The 16,516-nt window shown below is 35.4% G+C and overlaps 1 protein-coding gene across 1 annotated transcript in view; it reads right to left on the bottom strand.

Annotated features, from left to right (window-relative positions):
* Positions 1–16,516, bottom strand: part of gbe1a (glucan (1,4-alpha-), branching enzyme 1a) — a 208,918-nt gene that overhangs the window by 17,276 nt on the left and 175,126 nt on the right. Inside the window, exon 15 of the mRNA XM_073829881.1 lies at positions 2,578–2,695. Within this exon, the coding sequence (XP_073685982.1) occupies positions 2,578–2,695 (118 nt within the window). The remainder of the gene's footprint in view (positions 1–2,577; positions 2,696–16,516) is intronic.

A 16,516-nucleotide genomic window follows, 5' to 3' on the forward strand; every position in this document is an offset into this window, starting at 1 on the left:
GATCGCTGTAATGCCTGATCATCTCTTCCTCTCGACTAGTTATAGCACAAAATAAACAAGAATGAACATGAGAAGGTATCCTGTTTCAACCGCAGAAAGACATCAATACACACAATTTTTTATTTTCCAAGTTCAAGTCCACCAACGTTAATCCGCTCTCCTGACTGGTTTGTTTCTCAAACAAAATGGCAGATTCTAAGTAATGATTGGTCAGGGGTGCGTTTCCAAAATTTTCGTTAGCTGACAATGGTCATATGTTCCATTGAGCTCTGTTGGCAACGACCGAACTTGTGACCATAGTTGCTTTTGGGAAATGCACCTTAAACTTCATGCGAAAAGTCAATTGACAATGGAAGGCAACAAGCCTTACACTGTAAGCTGATGAGTTGATTTATCAACATTTAATTATACATCTGGTCTTGGAGCTTTATAGATCGCTCTTAGGCTTTTTAGGTTGGGCAGAATCTGCGATATCTGACCCAGTTTGTTTGCTGGCTTCCATGGCTGCAATATGCAGTGTTTCCCGCAAACTGGCAACCCTGGATGTAGAAATCCTATGCATTGTGGTATTTTCATGAGCACACATCAAAGACTGATCCGGAAGAGAAGAAGTTGTTGACTAAAGCTATTTTTGAAATAGCTTTAGTCACATGTGTCACTATTTTAACAATGTCCTGACTACCTTTCTGGACCTTGAACGTGGTAGTTGCAGTGTGAATTTTATTTTAAATAGCAATAATAGTTCACAATATATATATTTTTATTGTTTTACTGTACTTTTGATATCAATCAAAAAGCCACCTATATTTAAATAAGCAAATACTTAAGATTTTAGAATGAAAAAAAAAAAAAAACGCTTGCATTCTCTCGCAGATATTTGTGTTCCCTCGCAAAACTTTTGCATTCCCCCAAGAAACTTTGTTCGCTCACAAAATTTTTGTGCTCCACTGAGAAACTGCATTCATTTGCAAAACTTTTGCATTCCCTTGCAAAGATATATGCGTTCCCTCGCCAAACTTTTGCATTACCTCGAAAAACTTTGCATTCGCTCGCAATTTTCTTTTTGCGCTCCCCCAAGAAACTTTGTGTTCGCTCGCAAACTTTGTCGAAAATCCTATGCGTTGTGGTATTTTCATGACCACGTGTCAAAAACTGATCCGAAAGAGGAGAAATTGTTGAATAAAGTTGTTATTTTTGTTTTCTTTGCACACAAAAAGTAGCTTATAACATTACGGTTGAACCACTGATGCACATGAACTATTTTAACAATGTCCTTACTATCTTTCTAGGCCTTGAATGTGTCAGTTGTGTTGCTGTCTATGCAGGGTCAGAAAGCTTTCGTATTTCATTAAAAAGATCTTAATTTGTGTTCCGAAGAACAAAGGACTTACGGGTTTGGAACGGCATGAGGGTGAGTAAAAAAAAACTTAACACTGTATGCAAAGAAACTTTACATTACACAACACATCTTGTAGAACTCTGCAAACTTTACACTACATAAAGGACCTTTTTTTTTTACAGCTGATAAACCTTTACATGACATTAAGACAAAAATGTGAACTGCATGATATACAATTATACTGCACAAAGAACTCAAACTCTCCCAACCAACCTTAACACAGGAAGAAGAAAATTTGCACAACCAGCGTACCTTTTACACTGCATAAAAAGCCTATATACCTCAAACAAGCGGTTTGGGCTGCTCTGCAAAAAATTACTTAAAAATCTTCAGCTGATTTATGGGAAGGGCAGCAGTGCTCACCTTCAGAGTTCAGACTTCATAGACTATATAAAGTGGATTGTCATAAAATTCAACGAGCTGTAATGAGGCCGAAATGAGATCATGATTTATTCAATCTCTTGCTCTACTTTAAAGCTGTATTTTTCAATAAACCCCATACTGTCTGAAGCTTACTATTGCATAATGAAATACTACTGCGCTCACCTCTTTAAAACCACCGATTTATTTATTTATTTATTTTATTTTTTTTTTTTTTGAAGCTAGTTCAGGGAAAGTGTTTTTTTTTTTTTTTTTAATACAGGTAACTGTAGCATTTCACCAGGGAATCAGAATCAAGGTTCTGTTTACAGCACATCCGGTGTGCTTTAAATCAAAGCTTTGGACACAAGAGACCACAAGGATCCTTTTTTAGCTGCAAGTATATCACAAATACACACATGCTTACACAACCTTGAAGCACTACACAGACAATAATCTAAGCTAAGATGAAATGCGCAAAGACTTCTGTGGCTCACTGCACACTGCAGCATATGAGGAAAAGACAGAAACTGTACAAACCCAATTTCATACACTGGCTCAGATGACAAGGTCAGTTCATAACAATGTGTAGTTAAGAAATCTTTTTTATAATAGGATGATTTAACATAAAGTGGATGGGAAAAATTAGCTATTTAAACATATGGTGACGGAAATATAATGTGATGTTTAGGATCGAGTGCTTTGTTAAAGGTGCGAACTTGAGGGTCATGGACCAGCCCAGACTGTTCCCCACTACACAACATCCAATTTTTGTCAATGGTTTAGGAGTGGAAGGTTGTAATAAAGATGAAACTTACCAGAAATGATTGTGCTTGACCACTGAAAGGCGCAGGCTCTGTGAAGAACTCAGTGTCCTGCACAAGCCTCCCGTGACCCCCGTACTGAAGCTCGTCCGAGTTCAATTTGATCTTATATCTGATACGAAACATGATCAAGGAACTGTAAGAAGACTCTAGTGAAACGCTCTTTGGTCTTGTGACATTTATCTCTCTCTTATTCTTTCCCTCTCTCTCGTCAAGAGTAGCTCAGGGACAGATGGTTGGTCGGATAATGATAAACGCATGAGATGTGATGGATGGCTATGCTGTTGAGTAGCAGCTCGAGACAAGAGGGAAGCCACCAGACAAATGACACGCAAGACATTGATCACTATCTACATCGCAGAGGTGAGACATATGCACATTTACAGGCATGAGAGACCTCTAATCAATGATGCTTGTTTGAGAGAGAAACCGAGGGATAATAAAATTGTTAATTTATTAAAAAAAATGAAAAATTATGTCAAAATCAGTGTTACAGTCAAAAAAAAATTTGATCTATTTAAAAAAAATACTTTTATTCAGCAAAAATGCATTAAACTGAAAGTGACAATAAAAGATATTTATAATGTTACAAAATATTTCAAATAAATGCTGTTGTTCATCAAAGAATAAATGTATCACTGTTTCCACAATAATATTAAGAAACACAACTGTTTTCAACATTTATAATATAAAGAAATGTGTTTTTCTGAGCACTAAAATCAGCATATTAGGATGATTTCTGAAAGATCATGTGAATTTTATTTTAAATAGCAATAATAGTTCACAATATTTTTTTTACAGTTTTACTGTAGTTTTGATATTAATAAAAAAAACCACCTATATTTAAATAAGCAAATACTTAAGATTTTAGAATTTGCGCTCTACCCTCAGAAACTTTGCATTTGCTCGCAAAATGTTTGCAGTCTCTCGCAAAGATATTTGCACTCTCTTGCGAAACTTTTGTGTTCCTCCAAAAAAAAATGCATTCTCGGAATTGTTTTGTTCCACCGATAAACTCTGCTTTCACTTGCAAAACTTTTGCGTTCTCTTGCAAAGATATTTGCATTCCTTTGAAAATTTGTTTGCTTGCAAATCTTTATTAAGATATTTGCGTTTTCTTGCAAAACTTGAAAGTTTGTGTTCGCTCGCAGAACATGAAACTAAGTGTACACTCACAAAACATTTGCGCTCTCACAAAGGAATTTGCCTTCCCTTGTAAAACTTTTGCATTCCACCATGAAACTTTGCATTCACTCTGAAAAAGATTTCGCTCTCTTGCAAAGATGTTTGCATTTCCTTGCAAAACTTGAAATTTTGTTTGTTCGCAAAACATGAAACTTTGTGTTTGCTCGCAAAACTTTTACCTTCCACCCAGAAACTTTGCGTTTGCTCGCAAACTTTTGTTGCACCATGAAACTTTGCGTTCGCTCGAAATTTTTTCCGCTCTATTGCAAAGATATTTGAATTCCCTCGCAAAACTTGAAATTTTGTGTTCGTTCGCAAAACATGAAACTTTGTGTTTGCTCGCAAAACGTTTACCTTCCACAAGAAACTTTGCATTTGCAAAATTGTTGCAGTGCACCAATACAACTTTGTGTTTGCTAGCAAAACATTTGTTTGCTCGCAAACTTTTGTTCCACCATGAAACTTTTGCATTCTCTTGTAAAGATATTTGAGTTCCCTCGCAAAACTTTTTCATTGTCTCACAAAGATATTTGCATTCCCTTGTAAAACTTTTGCATTCCAACATGAAACTTTGCATTTACTCGCAAACTTTTGTTGCACCATGAAACTTTGCGTTTAATAAATTGTTAATCGCAAAACTTGAAATTTTGTGTTCGCTCCCAAAACTTTTGTCCCACCAAGAGTCTTTGCATTTGCTCGCAAAACTTTTACCTTCCACTGAGAAACTTTGCGTTTGCTCGCAAACTTTTGTTCAACAATGAAACTTGCATTCGCTCGCAAATTGTTTTTTGCTTTCTTGCAAAGATATTTGCGTTCCCTTGCAAAACTTGAAACTTTGCATTTGCTCGCAAAATGTTTGCAGTCTCTCGCAAAGATATTTGCACTCTCTTGCGAAACTTTTGTGTTCCTCCAAAAAAAAATGCATTCTCGGAATTGTTTTGTTCCACCGATAAACTCTGCTTTCACTTGCAAAACTTTTGCGTTCTCTTGCAAAGATATTTGCATTCCTTTGAAAATTTGTTTGCTTGCAAATCTTTATTAAGATATTTGCGTTTTCTTGCAAAACTTGAAAGTTTGTGTTCGCTCGCAGAACATGAAACTAAGTGTACACTCACAAAACATTTGCGCTCTCACAAAGGAATTTGCCTTCCCTTGTAAAACTTTTGCATTCCACCATGAAACTTTGCATTCACTCTGAAAAAGATTTCGCTCTCTTGCAAAGATGTTTGCATTTCCTTGCAAAACTTGAAATTTTGTTTGTTCGCAAAACATGAAACTTTGTGTTTGCTCGCAAAACTTTTACCTTCCACCCAGAAACTTTGCGTTTGCTCGCAAACTTTTGTTGCACCATGAAACTTTGCGTTCGCTCGAAATTTTTTCCGCTCTATTGCAAAGATATTTGAATTCCCTCGCAAAACTTGAAATTTTGTGTTCGTTCGCAAAACATGAAACTTTGTGTTTGCTCGCAAAACGTTTACCTTCCACAAGAAACTTTGCATTTGCAAAATTGTTGCAGTGCACCAATACAACTTTGTGTTTGCTAGCAAAACATTTGTTTGCTCGCAAACTTTTGTTCCACCATGAAACTTTTGCATTCTCTTGTAAAGATATTTGAGTTCCCTCGCAAAACTTTTTCATTGTCTCACAAAGATATTTGCATTCCCTTGTAAAACTTTTGCATTCCAACATGAAACTTTGCATTTACTCGCAAACTTTTGTTGCACCATGAAACTTTGCGTTTAATAAATTGTTAATCGCAAAACTTGAAATTTTGTGTTCGCTCCCAAAACTTTTGTCCCACCAAGAGTCTTTGCATTTGCTCGCAAAACTTTTACCTTCCACTGAGAAACTTTGCGTTTGCTCGCAAACTTTTGTTCAACAATGAAACTTGCATTCGCTCGCAAATTGTTTTTTGCTTTCTTGCAAAGATATTTGCGTTCCCTTGCAAAACTTGAAACTTTGCGTTCGCTCGCAAAAGAATAAACTTTGTTCACTCGCAAAATTTTGCATTCTCTTGTAAAGATATTTGAGTTCTCTCGCAACACTTCTGCGCTCTCTCAAAGATATTGCATTCCCTTGTAAAACTTTTGCATTTCACCGTGAAACTTTGCATTCACTCGAAATTTACTTAATAAATTATTACTCGCAAAACTTGAAATTTTGCGTTCGTTCGCAAAACATGAAACTTTGTGTTCGCTCGCAAAACTTTTGTCCCACCAAGAGACTTTGCACAAAACTTTTGCATTCTCTCGAAAAGATATTTGCGTTCCCCTAAGAAACTTTGCATTCGCTTACAAAATTTTTGTGTTCTCTAGCAAAGATATTTGTGTTCCCTTGCAAAATTTTTGTGTTCTCTCGCAAAGATATTTGTGTTCCCTTGCAAAATTTTTGTGTTCTCTCGCAAAGATATTTGTGTTCCCTTGCAAAATTTTTGCATCCACCGAGAAACTTTGCTTTCTCTCGCAAAGATATTTGCGTTCCCTTGCAAAACATATTAATAAGGTGTGTACTGAACACCTTTTAGTGTTTTAGTAGCCTACATTAAGCAATGTAATACATTAAACAATACAATGTAAACCACCCTTTAAGCACTAACTGTATTTCTTTATACTTGAGTCCAAGTTCAAAACAAAACCACTCCATTGTGAATGTACAGAGTTGTATGAATCACTGCAAGCTGTAAAGTAAACAGTTTTTCCAAACTTAAAGGTTTTGCAGAACACAAAGTTTATGGGGGGAATGCAAAAGTTTAGCGAGAGAACACAAAAATATTTGTTTCCTCCCACTCCATAATTTTTCATCACCATGTCACCATGTAGCAGCTCCGTAGTTTCTGGCATTCATCAGGATTCATCAGGCTCATATTGAAAGACAGTGAAAGATGCCACAGAGTCATGGCCTTGTTTGTTGTCTAGGCAGTGTATGTGTCTTTTTTAAAGATCAAGCATATACTTAAAATTTTGATTTATGAAGATTCACATGAATGCTGAACAAATGATACCGGAAGCATATTAGCCACGGTGTGTTATGCAGCAATTTTGATGATAAATACTAGCTTGTGACCTTGTAATCATGTTACACATAATTGAATCATCAGTGTCCCAATGTTTAGTGGATCGAGACCCCTGCTAGTGTCCAAATTCATGTTCACCACATACTGATTCACGTCACAGGGAAATGGCGCGAAGAGCTGAAGCGATGATTGCCAGTAAGTATATGTTATGTGTCACAGGGACATTTATAATTATAATGACTAATCCATCTGATTCCTTAGTCAAGAGTTTTGTGTCTAAGGAACATATCTCACCCTTGCCTTCCTGTGGAGGCCCTCAGGCAATCCTCCATGCCCCCCGCTAGCAAACGTAATCATTAGCTACACCATAATTTACCCCCTATCAGAGGTGTGTTAGTGTGTATGTGTGTTCGTTCACAGCCAGACCAGTGAACAGGCTCCACATGGTGAGGAGAGAAGCCGGGGAGACCTCACTTGCTCTAAACTATGGCATTATGGGAAGATAGAAACTAATTAAAGTACTACAGGTTAGCGGATTCTTATTATCAAACTTCTCTAAAGTAACAGCCACTCAAAGTGCAGTTTAAACACTGCATCATGCAAATGAAGTAACACTTCAGATTGGTAAGTGCGAACTTTTTGGTGCGAGCAAATTTCAGCTAAACGTGTGATGAAAATGAATGCATACATCTGAACGAAAAAGTCCTGAAGGGCAAAGTAGAAAAAATTAATAGGCTTTTCTTACATTAATATGATATATCTTATGCTGTATCTAAACACAGTAAGACAGAGAGAAAAAAATATTTTTTTCTGCATAATTTCACAATATTTCTGCATATATTTTCAATAGCTGCAAGGGTAATGCATAAAACATTTTTTTGCAGCTTTCTGGCTTACAATTAGCATACATTCGACTTTTTTCAGTGTTAAGGAGGTCAGAAAAAATTGGCAGTCACTAACTAGTTAACAGTTAACATGCATAATCTAATCCGAACCGATACTGTAAATAGTGAGTCTTTTAATGGCTGTAGTGATCCTCTGAAATGCTACGGCTGGAAAATTATTTCAGATATTTAAACCGCTGCTAAAGAGGTGAAACATCATAAAACTATCTAAAATAACTTGTTGTGTAATATATTTTTTTTAAGACTGGATAAATATATTCTTTCTAGGGCTGTCAAATCGATTAATTGCAAAACTTTTGCGTCATCTCGCAAAGATATTTACATTCCCTCGCAAAACGTTGACGTTCCACCGAAAAACGGTGCATTTTCTCTCTAAATTTCTACGTTAAACAAGGAAACTTTTCATTTGCTTGCAAAAATTTTTGCGTTCCACTGAGAAACTCACTCACAAACTTTTGTGTTCCACCAAGAAACTTTGCATTCTCTTGCAAAGATATTTGCATTCCCTCACAAAATGTTTGCGTTCCCCTGAGAAACTTTGCACGCACTTGCAAAACTTGTGTTCTCTCACAAAGATATGTTTCCCAAAAAAACTTTGCATTCACTCGCAAAATTTTTACTTGAAGCCAAGAAACTTTGCATTTGCTTGCAAAACTTTTACGTTCTCTAGCAAAGGTATTTACATTCCCTCGCGAAACTTTTGCCTTCCACTGAGAAACTTTGATAAAGATATTTGCATTCCGTCGCAAATTTTTTTGCATTCTCCTTTAGAAATTTTGCGCTCACTCGCAAAATTTGTTCCACCAAGAAACTTTGCTTTCATTCACAAAACTTTTGTGTTCATTTGCAGATATTTGCATTCCCTTCAGAAAATGTTTGTGTTCCCCTGAGAAACTTTGTGTTCACTCACAAAGATATTTGCATTTACCAGAAAAACTTTCTCAAAATGTTCGCAAAATGTTTACATTAAACCAAGAAACTTTGCATTTGCGCTGCCTCACAAAACTTTTGCATTCCATTTTACGTGTGCTCAAAAACTTTTTTTTTTTACAACTGGATGAATATATTTCCTCTAGGGCTGTCAAATCAATTAATCGCAATTAAACACATCCAAAGCGTGTCAAAAGGTTTGCGTTTACATAATATATGAGTCACACTTCGTGTAAGGCAAGTAATGACAAGACCGGACAATCAAACAATGAACACAAACCAACTTATAAAGGCTAAATGACACTACGACAGGTGATTGTGATTACTAATTAGTGCACATGACGAGGACAGGAACAGGAAGAGCCATATAAGGGCAACAACAGGAGAAACCAAATCAAACAGTACAACAGGGGCAACACAAGGCCAAAACCAACATAGAAAGTCCATAGGGGTGTGACAATATGTGTGTGTATGTGTGTCTATTTATACCGTATCAAACTTTTATTTTGAATGCGATTAATCGTGATTAATCGATTTGACAGTCCTAATTCTGTCCCTTCACAAGAGCATACACAATACATTACCCCCGTTTAAATGAGCAGTTCTCGTCTGGTGAGTTTCATATGATGATTCTTGTAAAAGCTGCCAGCTGCTGTAGAGATTAGAGAAAGTCAACCATGTTTTTTAATTGTGAGCTGGATAAGAAGGGCAGGTGGCAACCTTATTCTCAATAAACCAGGAAATCTCTATTTCCAATAATTATGGCTCCGATCCAGACCCGCCTTCCTCGCTCCCAAGAGGTGTATTCCTGTCCTCCTTCAACAAACAAACAAAACCTCACAGAGGAGGGGGAAAAAAACATCAGGTTCAGGAATTGGCAAGCACATCATTTTGGAGAGAGATTATATCCGCCGACTTGCCGTGATAGTTTTAAAATCGGCAATAAAAACGCTACGGCTCGGTGTAAAATTGGGGATTTGAGAGGGATTGTGGTTGAATCCAGTAAACAGACAACAATGGCGTGCGCGCAAGCAGAACCGCACCCTCCCAAGCAACCCCGCTGCTTGATTTTCAGAGAATTTCTGCATCTTAGGGGAGGCTGGTGGGAAAGCAATCTCCCTACTTTTTAGATTTCAGTCTTTTTACTTGCATGCTGTCATGCATTTCCAAATCCTTTCCCGCTCAATCCGTTTTTCTTCCCTCTTCTTCTTTTCCCCGGGTTGTTTGGAAGGTGGCTAATTTCTCTTAGAGCTACACCCCACTAGTTCTGAGCACAGGGCGAGAGTTTCCACCAACTCTTGGGAAAGGAATCGGGTCTTTGCACCACAGGAAGCACTCCGGGAATTTAACACAGCCGTGGGTCATTCGACCTAAACTCCTTGAACTGTCGAAAATCTAATATCCTAAATCTAAAATCTATACCCGCATGGACCTTCCGTCACTCTTTCTCTTTATCTGCTTTGAAAGTTTTCTTTCATTTCTCTCATTTCAAACACCTTATCATTTCTCTCTAGCCAATTCACCCTTTTTATTTCGCTTCTAAAAGCTTTTTTCCCTACTTTAATTCTGGCCTTAAATCGCCTCTGTTGAAACGCTGGAAACCGTCCAGACTATAACGCATCGCTTTAACAGCCCTGGAAGCTCTTGTTTCATAAGATTCATGTCTGCTTTCATTTCAGTGTAGATAAACAATTTAGTTACTTTCATTCTTTGGCTACACAAATTATGTCTGTGTGCCCACCCCGTGTTCACTGTGTGAATGAGATTATTGTTTGAATCTTATGATAGTATCTACAGCTTTAATCAATCACCATTAAATCAACATTAGACAATTCAATCAATCTCTCCAATTTGTTGTTTATCAAAGGCTATGTTTAGAATGAAATGCTAGTGTACTGCTACACACAGGGTACTGACTACTGTTTGTTATAATAATATGTGAATCATTTGCTTCAAAATGCAGTACATTACTGAGCGCCTAAGGGGACATGGTGATGGAAAACATATGAGGTGGGAGGAAAAACTATATTTCAATGCTTTTGGATTCACTTGCAAAACTTTTGCATTCTCTCAAAAAGTTCTCTAAAGAAACTTTGCATTTTTTTGCAAAAGTATTGTGTTCCACCTAGGGCTGTGCAATTAATCGAAATTCGGTTTCGATTTCTGCTTCAAACGATCATGAAAATGCAGTAATCGAGATGAAACGATTATTGCGCCCCATTCTGCCCTTTTACCAGTGGTGCGCTTTCGCTCCTCCATAAAAGCCAAATTTCACATGCAAATCAGCTAAATCATGTAAGGTGGCTTTCATAAAATGGGACGTGATTGATTTATTAATGTTTCTTTGATGTTGTGTTTTTAATAGCACGTAAGAAAACTTGCGCTGTCCTTTGTTAATGCGCTCAGAGACGGAGCGGAACACGGACATGAAAGTTATTTTTTAGCTCAAGGTGCGCACCTAAACGGTCAAATACACGCAAAAATATTTCAAAATGAGGGGCTTGGTGATTATTCATGTAAACTCTTGTCAATTATGTCTTAAATGAACAAACAGTTGAGAATGAAAATCCGTGCGTAACAGTATAATGGGTCCGTGTGGTTAAAGCGGCAACACATAATATTCCTTCTGTCGTCTCTGTGCCTAATATGAATAAAACATAAAAATACGTTTTATACAAGAAACATCACTCACTGCTCTTGAATGAAGGACGTTTTTAGTTTTAATAAGAAACAAAGCGTGTTTAACTATTAGAGTGAAGACATTGTTTTATTTTACATTCAAATTCAATTTCTGTAGTATTGTTAGACTACTTTAGACTAGCATAAAAGTATTCAGTATTTTTAAAGCACTGTTTGTTTTATTTGTATCTTTTTCTAGCTGTATTGCTATCTTTAAATTAATCACTGTGTAAAGTTTTGGAGCCTGTCATAATCGTTTAAATAATCGTGATTACAATATTGACCAAAATAATCGTGATTATGATTTTTGCCAAAATCGAGCAGCCCTAGTTCCACCAACAAACTTTACTTTTGCTCGCAAAACATTTGCATGCTCCTTAAAAACATTTGTGCTGTCATTATCTTTATTATTTTTTTAAACGGTCATGAGACGGTAATAGTATATAAAAAAAGAAAATTACATTGTTGTTCAAAAGTCTGGGGTCAGATTAGTAATATTTTGTTTAAAGAAGATTTTAAAGAAGCTTATGCTCATCAAGGCTGATAAAATCCAGAAAAAAATTTAATATTGCGAAATATTATTTCAATGTAAAATAACAGAATTTTTCATCATTACGCCAGTTTTCAGTGTCACATGATCCTTGAGAAATCATTCTAATATGCTGATTTATTATCAGTGTTGAAAACAGTAGTGCTGAGACCTGTGATACTTTTTCAGGACTTCATAATAAAAAAAAATATTTAAATTAAAAATTATTTAAATTTATATAAAAAAAACAACAACAACAACAACAACTTTGTAACAATATAAACTACCGTTTAAATGTTTGTGGTCAGTACATTTGTATTCTTTCTTTTTTTAAAGTAATTTATCCAGCAAGGATGTGTGATTATGCATTTATTTTTACTTAATTGTATACTGGACACAAAGACAAAATACTGCTAGAATACTAAACACAATACTAGAATACAAAATGAAAAAAATATATACTAAATAATTAATTATTTAATAATTATTTTTTAAATTTTATTTTTATTCTATTATATTATATAAAAAATAAAAATTGTAAAAATATTCATTCTTAATTTGTTTATTTAATTAATTTATTTCCCTTTTAATATTTTGCAGTGTTCCTGTTGGGTTCACATACACGCTATGTTCATGATTTCTCAGGAAACTTTGTTTGCTTTTGTAAGTCGCATTTACCAAGTGTAACCGCACTCAGAAAAGCATGAAGCGAAAGCAGTCCTGCAGACTTTATCCCTGCAGAGAGAAGTCCATAGAGTGCAGTCAGGTCTGTGCCGGACTTAAGGGTTCCCCAGTTAGAACATGTCCGGGGGCAAGTTCTCTTCAGATCGACTGGGGTGCTGAGAGAAAGAACCATCTTCAGCTATAGGTTTCAGTGAGCTCTATATCCAGGACAGTAGGACTTAGTGCACACTTGGGAAACTTTTCTCTGCATTATTCATGAAGACTAATGCACCAAGTTGAGGTGAAAGGCTACAGATTGTATAATGTTACATATTCGGAGGGTACGCATGAGGGACTTTCAATGACTGCCACTCAAACCGGTTTTTCAAGGCAGTAAGCTGAAACAATAACATTAATTACTTGAACAAATACATGCTGTAATCTCTGCTTTTAGTGCCTTGGGCTCAGTCTCATTCTCTTGCTGTGTTTTCGTCCATTTTTAAATCCTTATTATAAAGTTAAGACATATTTACACAAAATAAGATAAGCTCTTGAGACCCAAACATTGATATTGCCTTTTTTTCCAGCTCATATGTTTCAAAGATTAATTAGTTATATAAAAATAAAAAAGTATATGTTTTCACATTATGGTTGGGGAATTTAGTTCAGTATACAAGCACTTTCTTGTGAGGCTTTCCCATCAAGCTAGGAGGCTTCATTTTGGTCATTTTGGCACTCATGAATCAGCATTTCATTTAGAAATAAATAAAAACCTAAATAAATAACTACATAATAGATAAATACCTAATGTATTAAAAATAAAATTTAATTAATTATTAAATATATTTATTGTCAGTATTTTATTTAGGTAGCAGTATTTTGTCTTAGTGTCCAGTATAAACTTAAGTTAAAATAAATCAATTAAAAAAATTAAATAAATAAAAATAAATACAAAATGAACAAAAAATAATAATAATAATAAAAAACAATAGACAAACAAAAACAAACAAACATTTATTTAGTTTTTTTCTTTTTCTTTTGTTTTTATTTTTTAAACAATAATAATAATAATAATAATAATAATAATAATAATAATAATAATAATAATAATAATAATAATAATAATAATACAGAATTGTATTTAATTAAAAGTATTTCATCCTGGTGTCTAGTAAAAAATTAAATAACAACTAACTAAATAAAAACCTAAATAAATAACTAATAAATAAATAAGTATTACAACAAAATTTTAATTAATTATTACATATATGTAATGTTTAATATATGTAATTACAGTATTTTATTTTATACTGGACACCAAGACAAAATACAGTTTTTTTATTTTATTTATTATTTATTTTTACTGGACAAGTTTAAATACTTTTAATTAAATAAAATACTGTTTTTTTTTTACTAAATAAATGTGTATTTATTTGTTTGTTTGACCATTTATTTGTTTATTATTTATTTATTTGTTTACTTAATTTTATACAAATAAATGGACAAACAAATAAATACACATTTATTTAGTAAAAAAAAAACCAATATTATAACAGTATTTTATTTAATTTTAAAAAGTATTTAATCTTGTCCAGTAAAAATAAATAAAATAAATGTGTCACCAGTGGAGAAAAAAAAGCTTATCTCTGGTTCCTCTGAGAGGCTTCGTTGATTTTATGAGATTCATTCAATCTCTCCTACGGGAAAATCACAATCCCCACACACCCTTCTAGTATTACGACTATCCCTACCCGTCCAGCCTCGGAAAGTGTGGCTGTGATCACCTATCAGAGGCCGGCGTGAGCCAGCCACGTTCTTATCGACCCGGCCGATTGGCCGAACGTCCCCTTTGCACTTCATGGCCCTGGAGACCGGAAAGATCGATATTCTCCCACGAGGAGAAATGATTGATCGTCCTCCAAGACCCCGTCCCTGCCTCCCCCAAAACAAAACACTCCAGCGGAGGAGAAATCTGGCATAATGATCAGCTTTAAGCGATTAGTAACGGCTCCAGCCAGTCAGCAGCACAGCTATGGGAACGAGGGACCGCAGATATGAAACAACACCAGACCTTCGTATCAGGTGTGTGCGCGTGTGTGTCGCCATATTACGCATGAGATATAATGAGGATGTGACTCACAGCGAAATGTGTTTTTCAAAGACAGATCAAGCTGACGTCCTGGTGGGATTCACACTTCAACATCTACAGTATCAGCTCTGAGAGTCAGAGGCACAGAACAGGCCGGCGAGAGAAAGAGAAGCGTACAAATCTACTGGCAGGTCAAAAAGCAAAAAAAAAAAGCAAAACACCACTTGTATATCAACGAGAGTCATTTCAAACTCTACATTTAGGTTCATGGCTTCGGGGTGGGAACGGAGGAGATGTTTTTTTACAAAGCCCACACGGGCTCTGGTTAAAGGCGATGTTTTAATGAGAAAGATAACACTGGCAAACACAAAACGATTAGATGTTCGGGGATGCGTAAGTGGCCGCATTCACCGCTCCATCCGCCGGTCCCGCACTTCTATCACCCTCGCCTCTCATCTTCAAAGCCTGACGGCTGGAGGCATGGAAAGAGGGCTCCCCCCTCGTGAGCAAGACACAGAAAGGGCAGCGGCAGGGGCTGGAGGAAGCCTAAGTGGCCCTGGCTGAAGGGTGTCTTTATTCCCCGCCAAGCGGGCTCGCTGCCTGGGCCGTGATTAAATAGAGGCCCTGGTGGGAGGCCTTCAGCTGGTGGAGCTCATCTCCGGCAGCTCCCCGCAGCCCTTGTTCTCTGAAGAGGAGGCTAGGGGGTACGAGCGGAGCCGCGGGGTGGGCGAGGGCCTCTGCTCTGGGTTTGCTATAATGAGTCGAGTCTGGAGCTGCTGGAGAGTGTATTAGCGACACGGCCCTTCAAACTAGCTGTTCAGCCCGTGTAGCTCTGTGCCTTACAGAGGTGTTTATTACTTGACAGTGGGGGCATTTATAATTGAGCTTGAAAGTTGTCGGTAAGGCGAGGGCAAGGCTGATTTGGCAAAGACGACAAAACTTGTTCTGAAAAAAATTACATTTTATTATATTTATTTTATTTTATTTTATTGCTGGATTAATTTGATTTAAAATGCATGGGGATAATATTGTGAAATAATATTACAATAAAAAAAAAAAAAAGACTTTAGAATATTGAAGTATGTTCACCCAGACTGGATTCATTCGATTAAAAATACAGGAAAAACCCCAGTAATATTGTGAAATATTATTACAATTTAAAAAGACTGATAAAGACTTTAGAATAGATTTTGTTTAAAAAAAAAACTGTAATATTGTGAAATATTATTACATACTGAAATACACTTTATTTTAGTTTTATGTATTTATTTATTTATTTATTTACTTATTTATTTAAGTTCATGCTCACCAAGGCTGGATTCATTTGATTAAAAAAAACAGGGGAAAGAATGCAATATTGTGAAATATTCAAAAAAAAAAAAAAAAAAAATTAAGACATTAGAATAGTAAAGTATTTATTTATGCTCTTTAAGTTTATGCTCACCAAGGCTGGATTCATTTGATTAAAAAAACAGGGGAAAGAATGCAATATTGTGAAATATTCAAAAAAAAAAAAAAAAAAAAAAAAAAATTAAGGCATTAGAATAGTAAAGTATTTATTTATGCTCTTTAAGTTTATGCTCACCAAGGCTGGATTAATTTGATTAAAAATACAGGATAAAAAACCCTGGTAATATTGTGAAATATTATTACAATCTAAAATTTTTATTTTATTTTATTTTATTTTATTTTATTATTTTATTTTATTTTATTTTCACCAGGCTGCATTAATTTGATTTAAAAAAAGACTTTATAATACTGAAATATTTATTTATTTAAGTTTTTGAATTGTATGATCACCAAGACTGGATTAATTTGACTAAAAATACAGGAAAAACCCCAGTAATATTGTGAAATATTGTTATAATAATAATAATAATAAAAAAATAATGATTAAGACTTTAGAACAGTGAAGTTTTATTAATTTGATTTTAAATTAA

This window comes from Garra rufa, chromosome 23 (genome assembly GCF_049309525.1).
Source record: "Garra rufa chromosome 23, GarRuf1.0, whole genome shotgun sequence".
NCBI classification, from domain to species: Eukaryota; Metazoa; Chordata; class Actinopteri; order Cypriniformes; family Cyprinidae; genus Garra; species Garra rufa.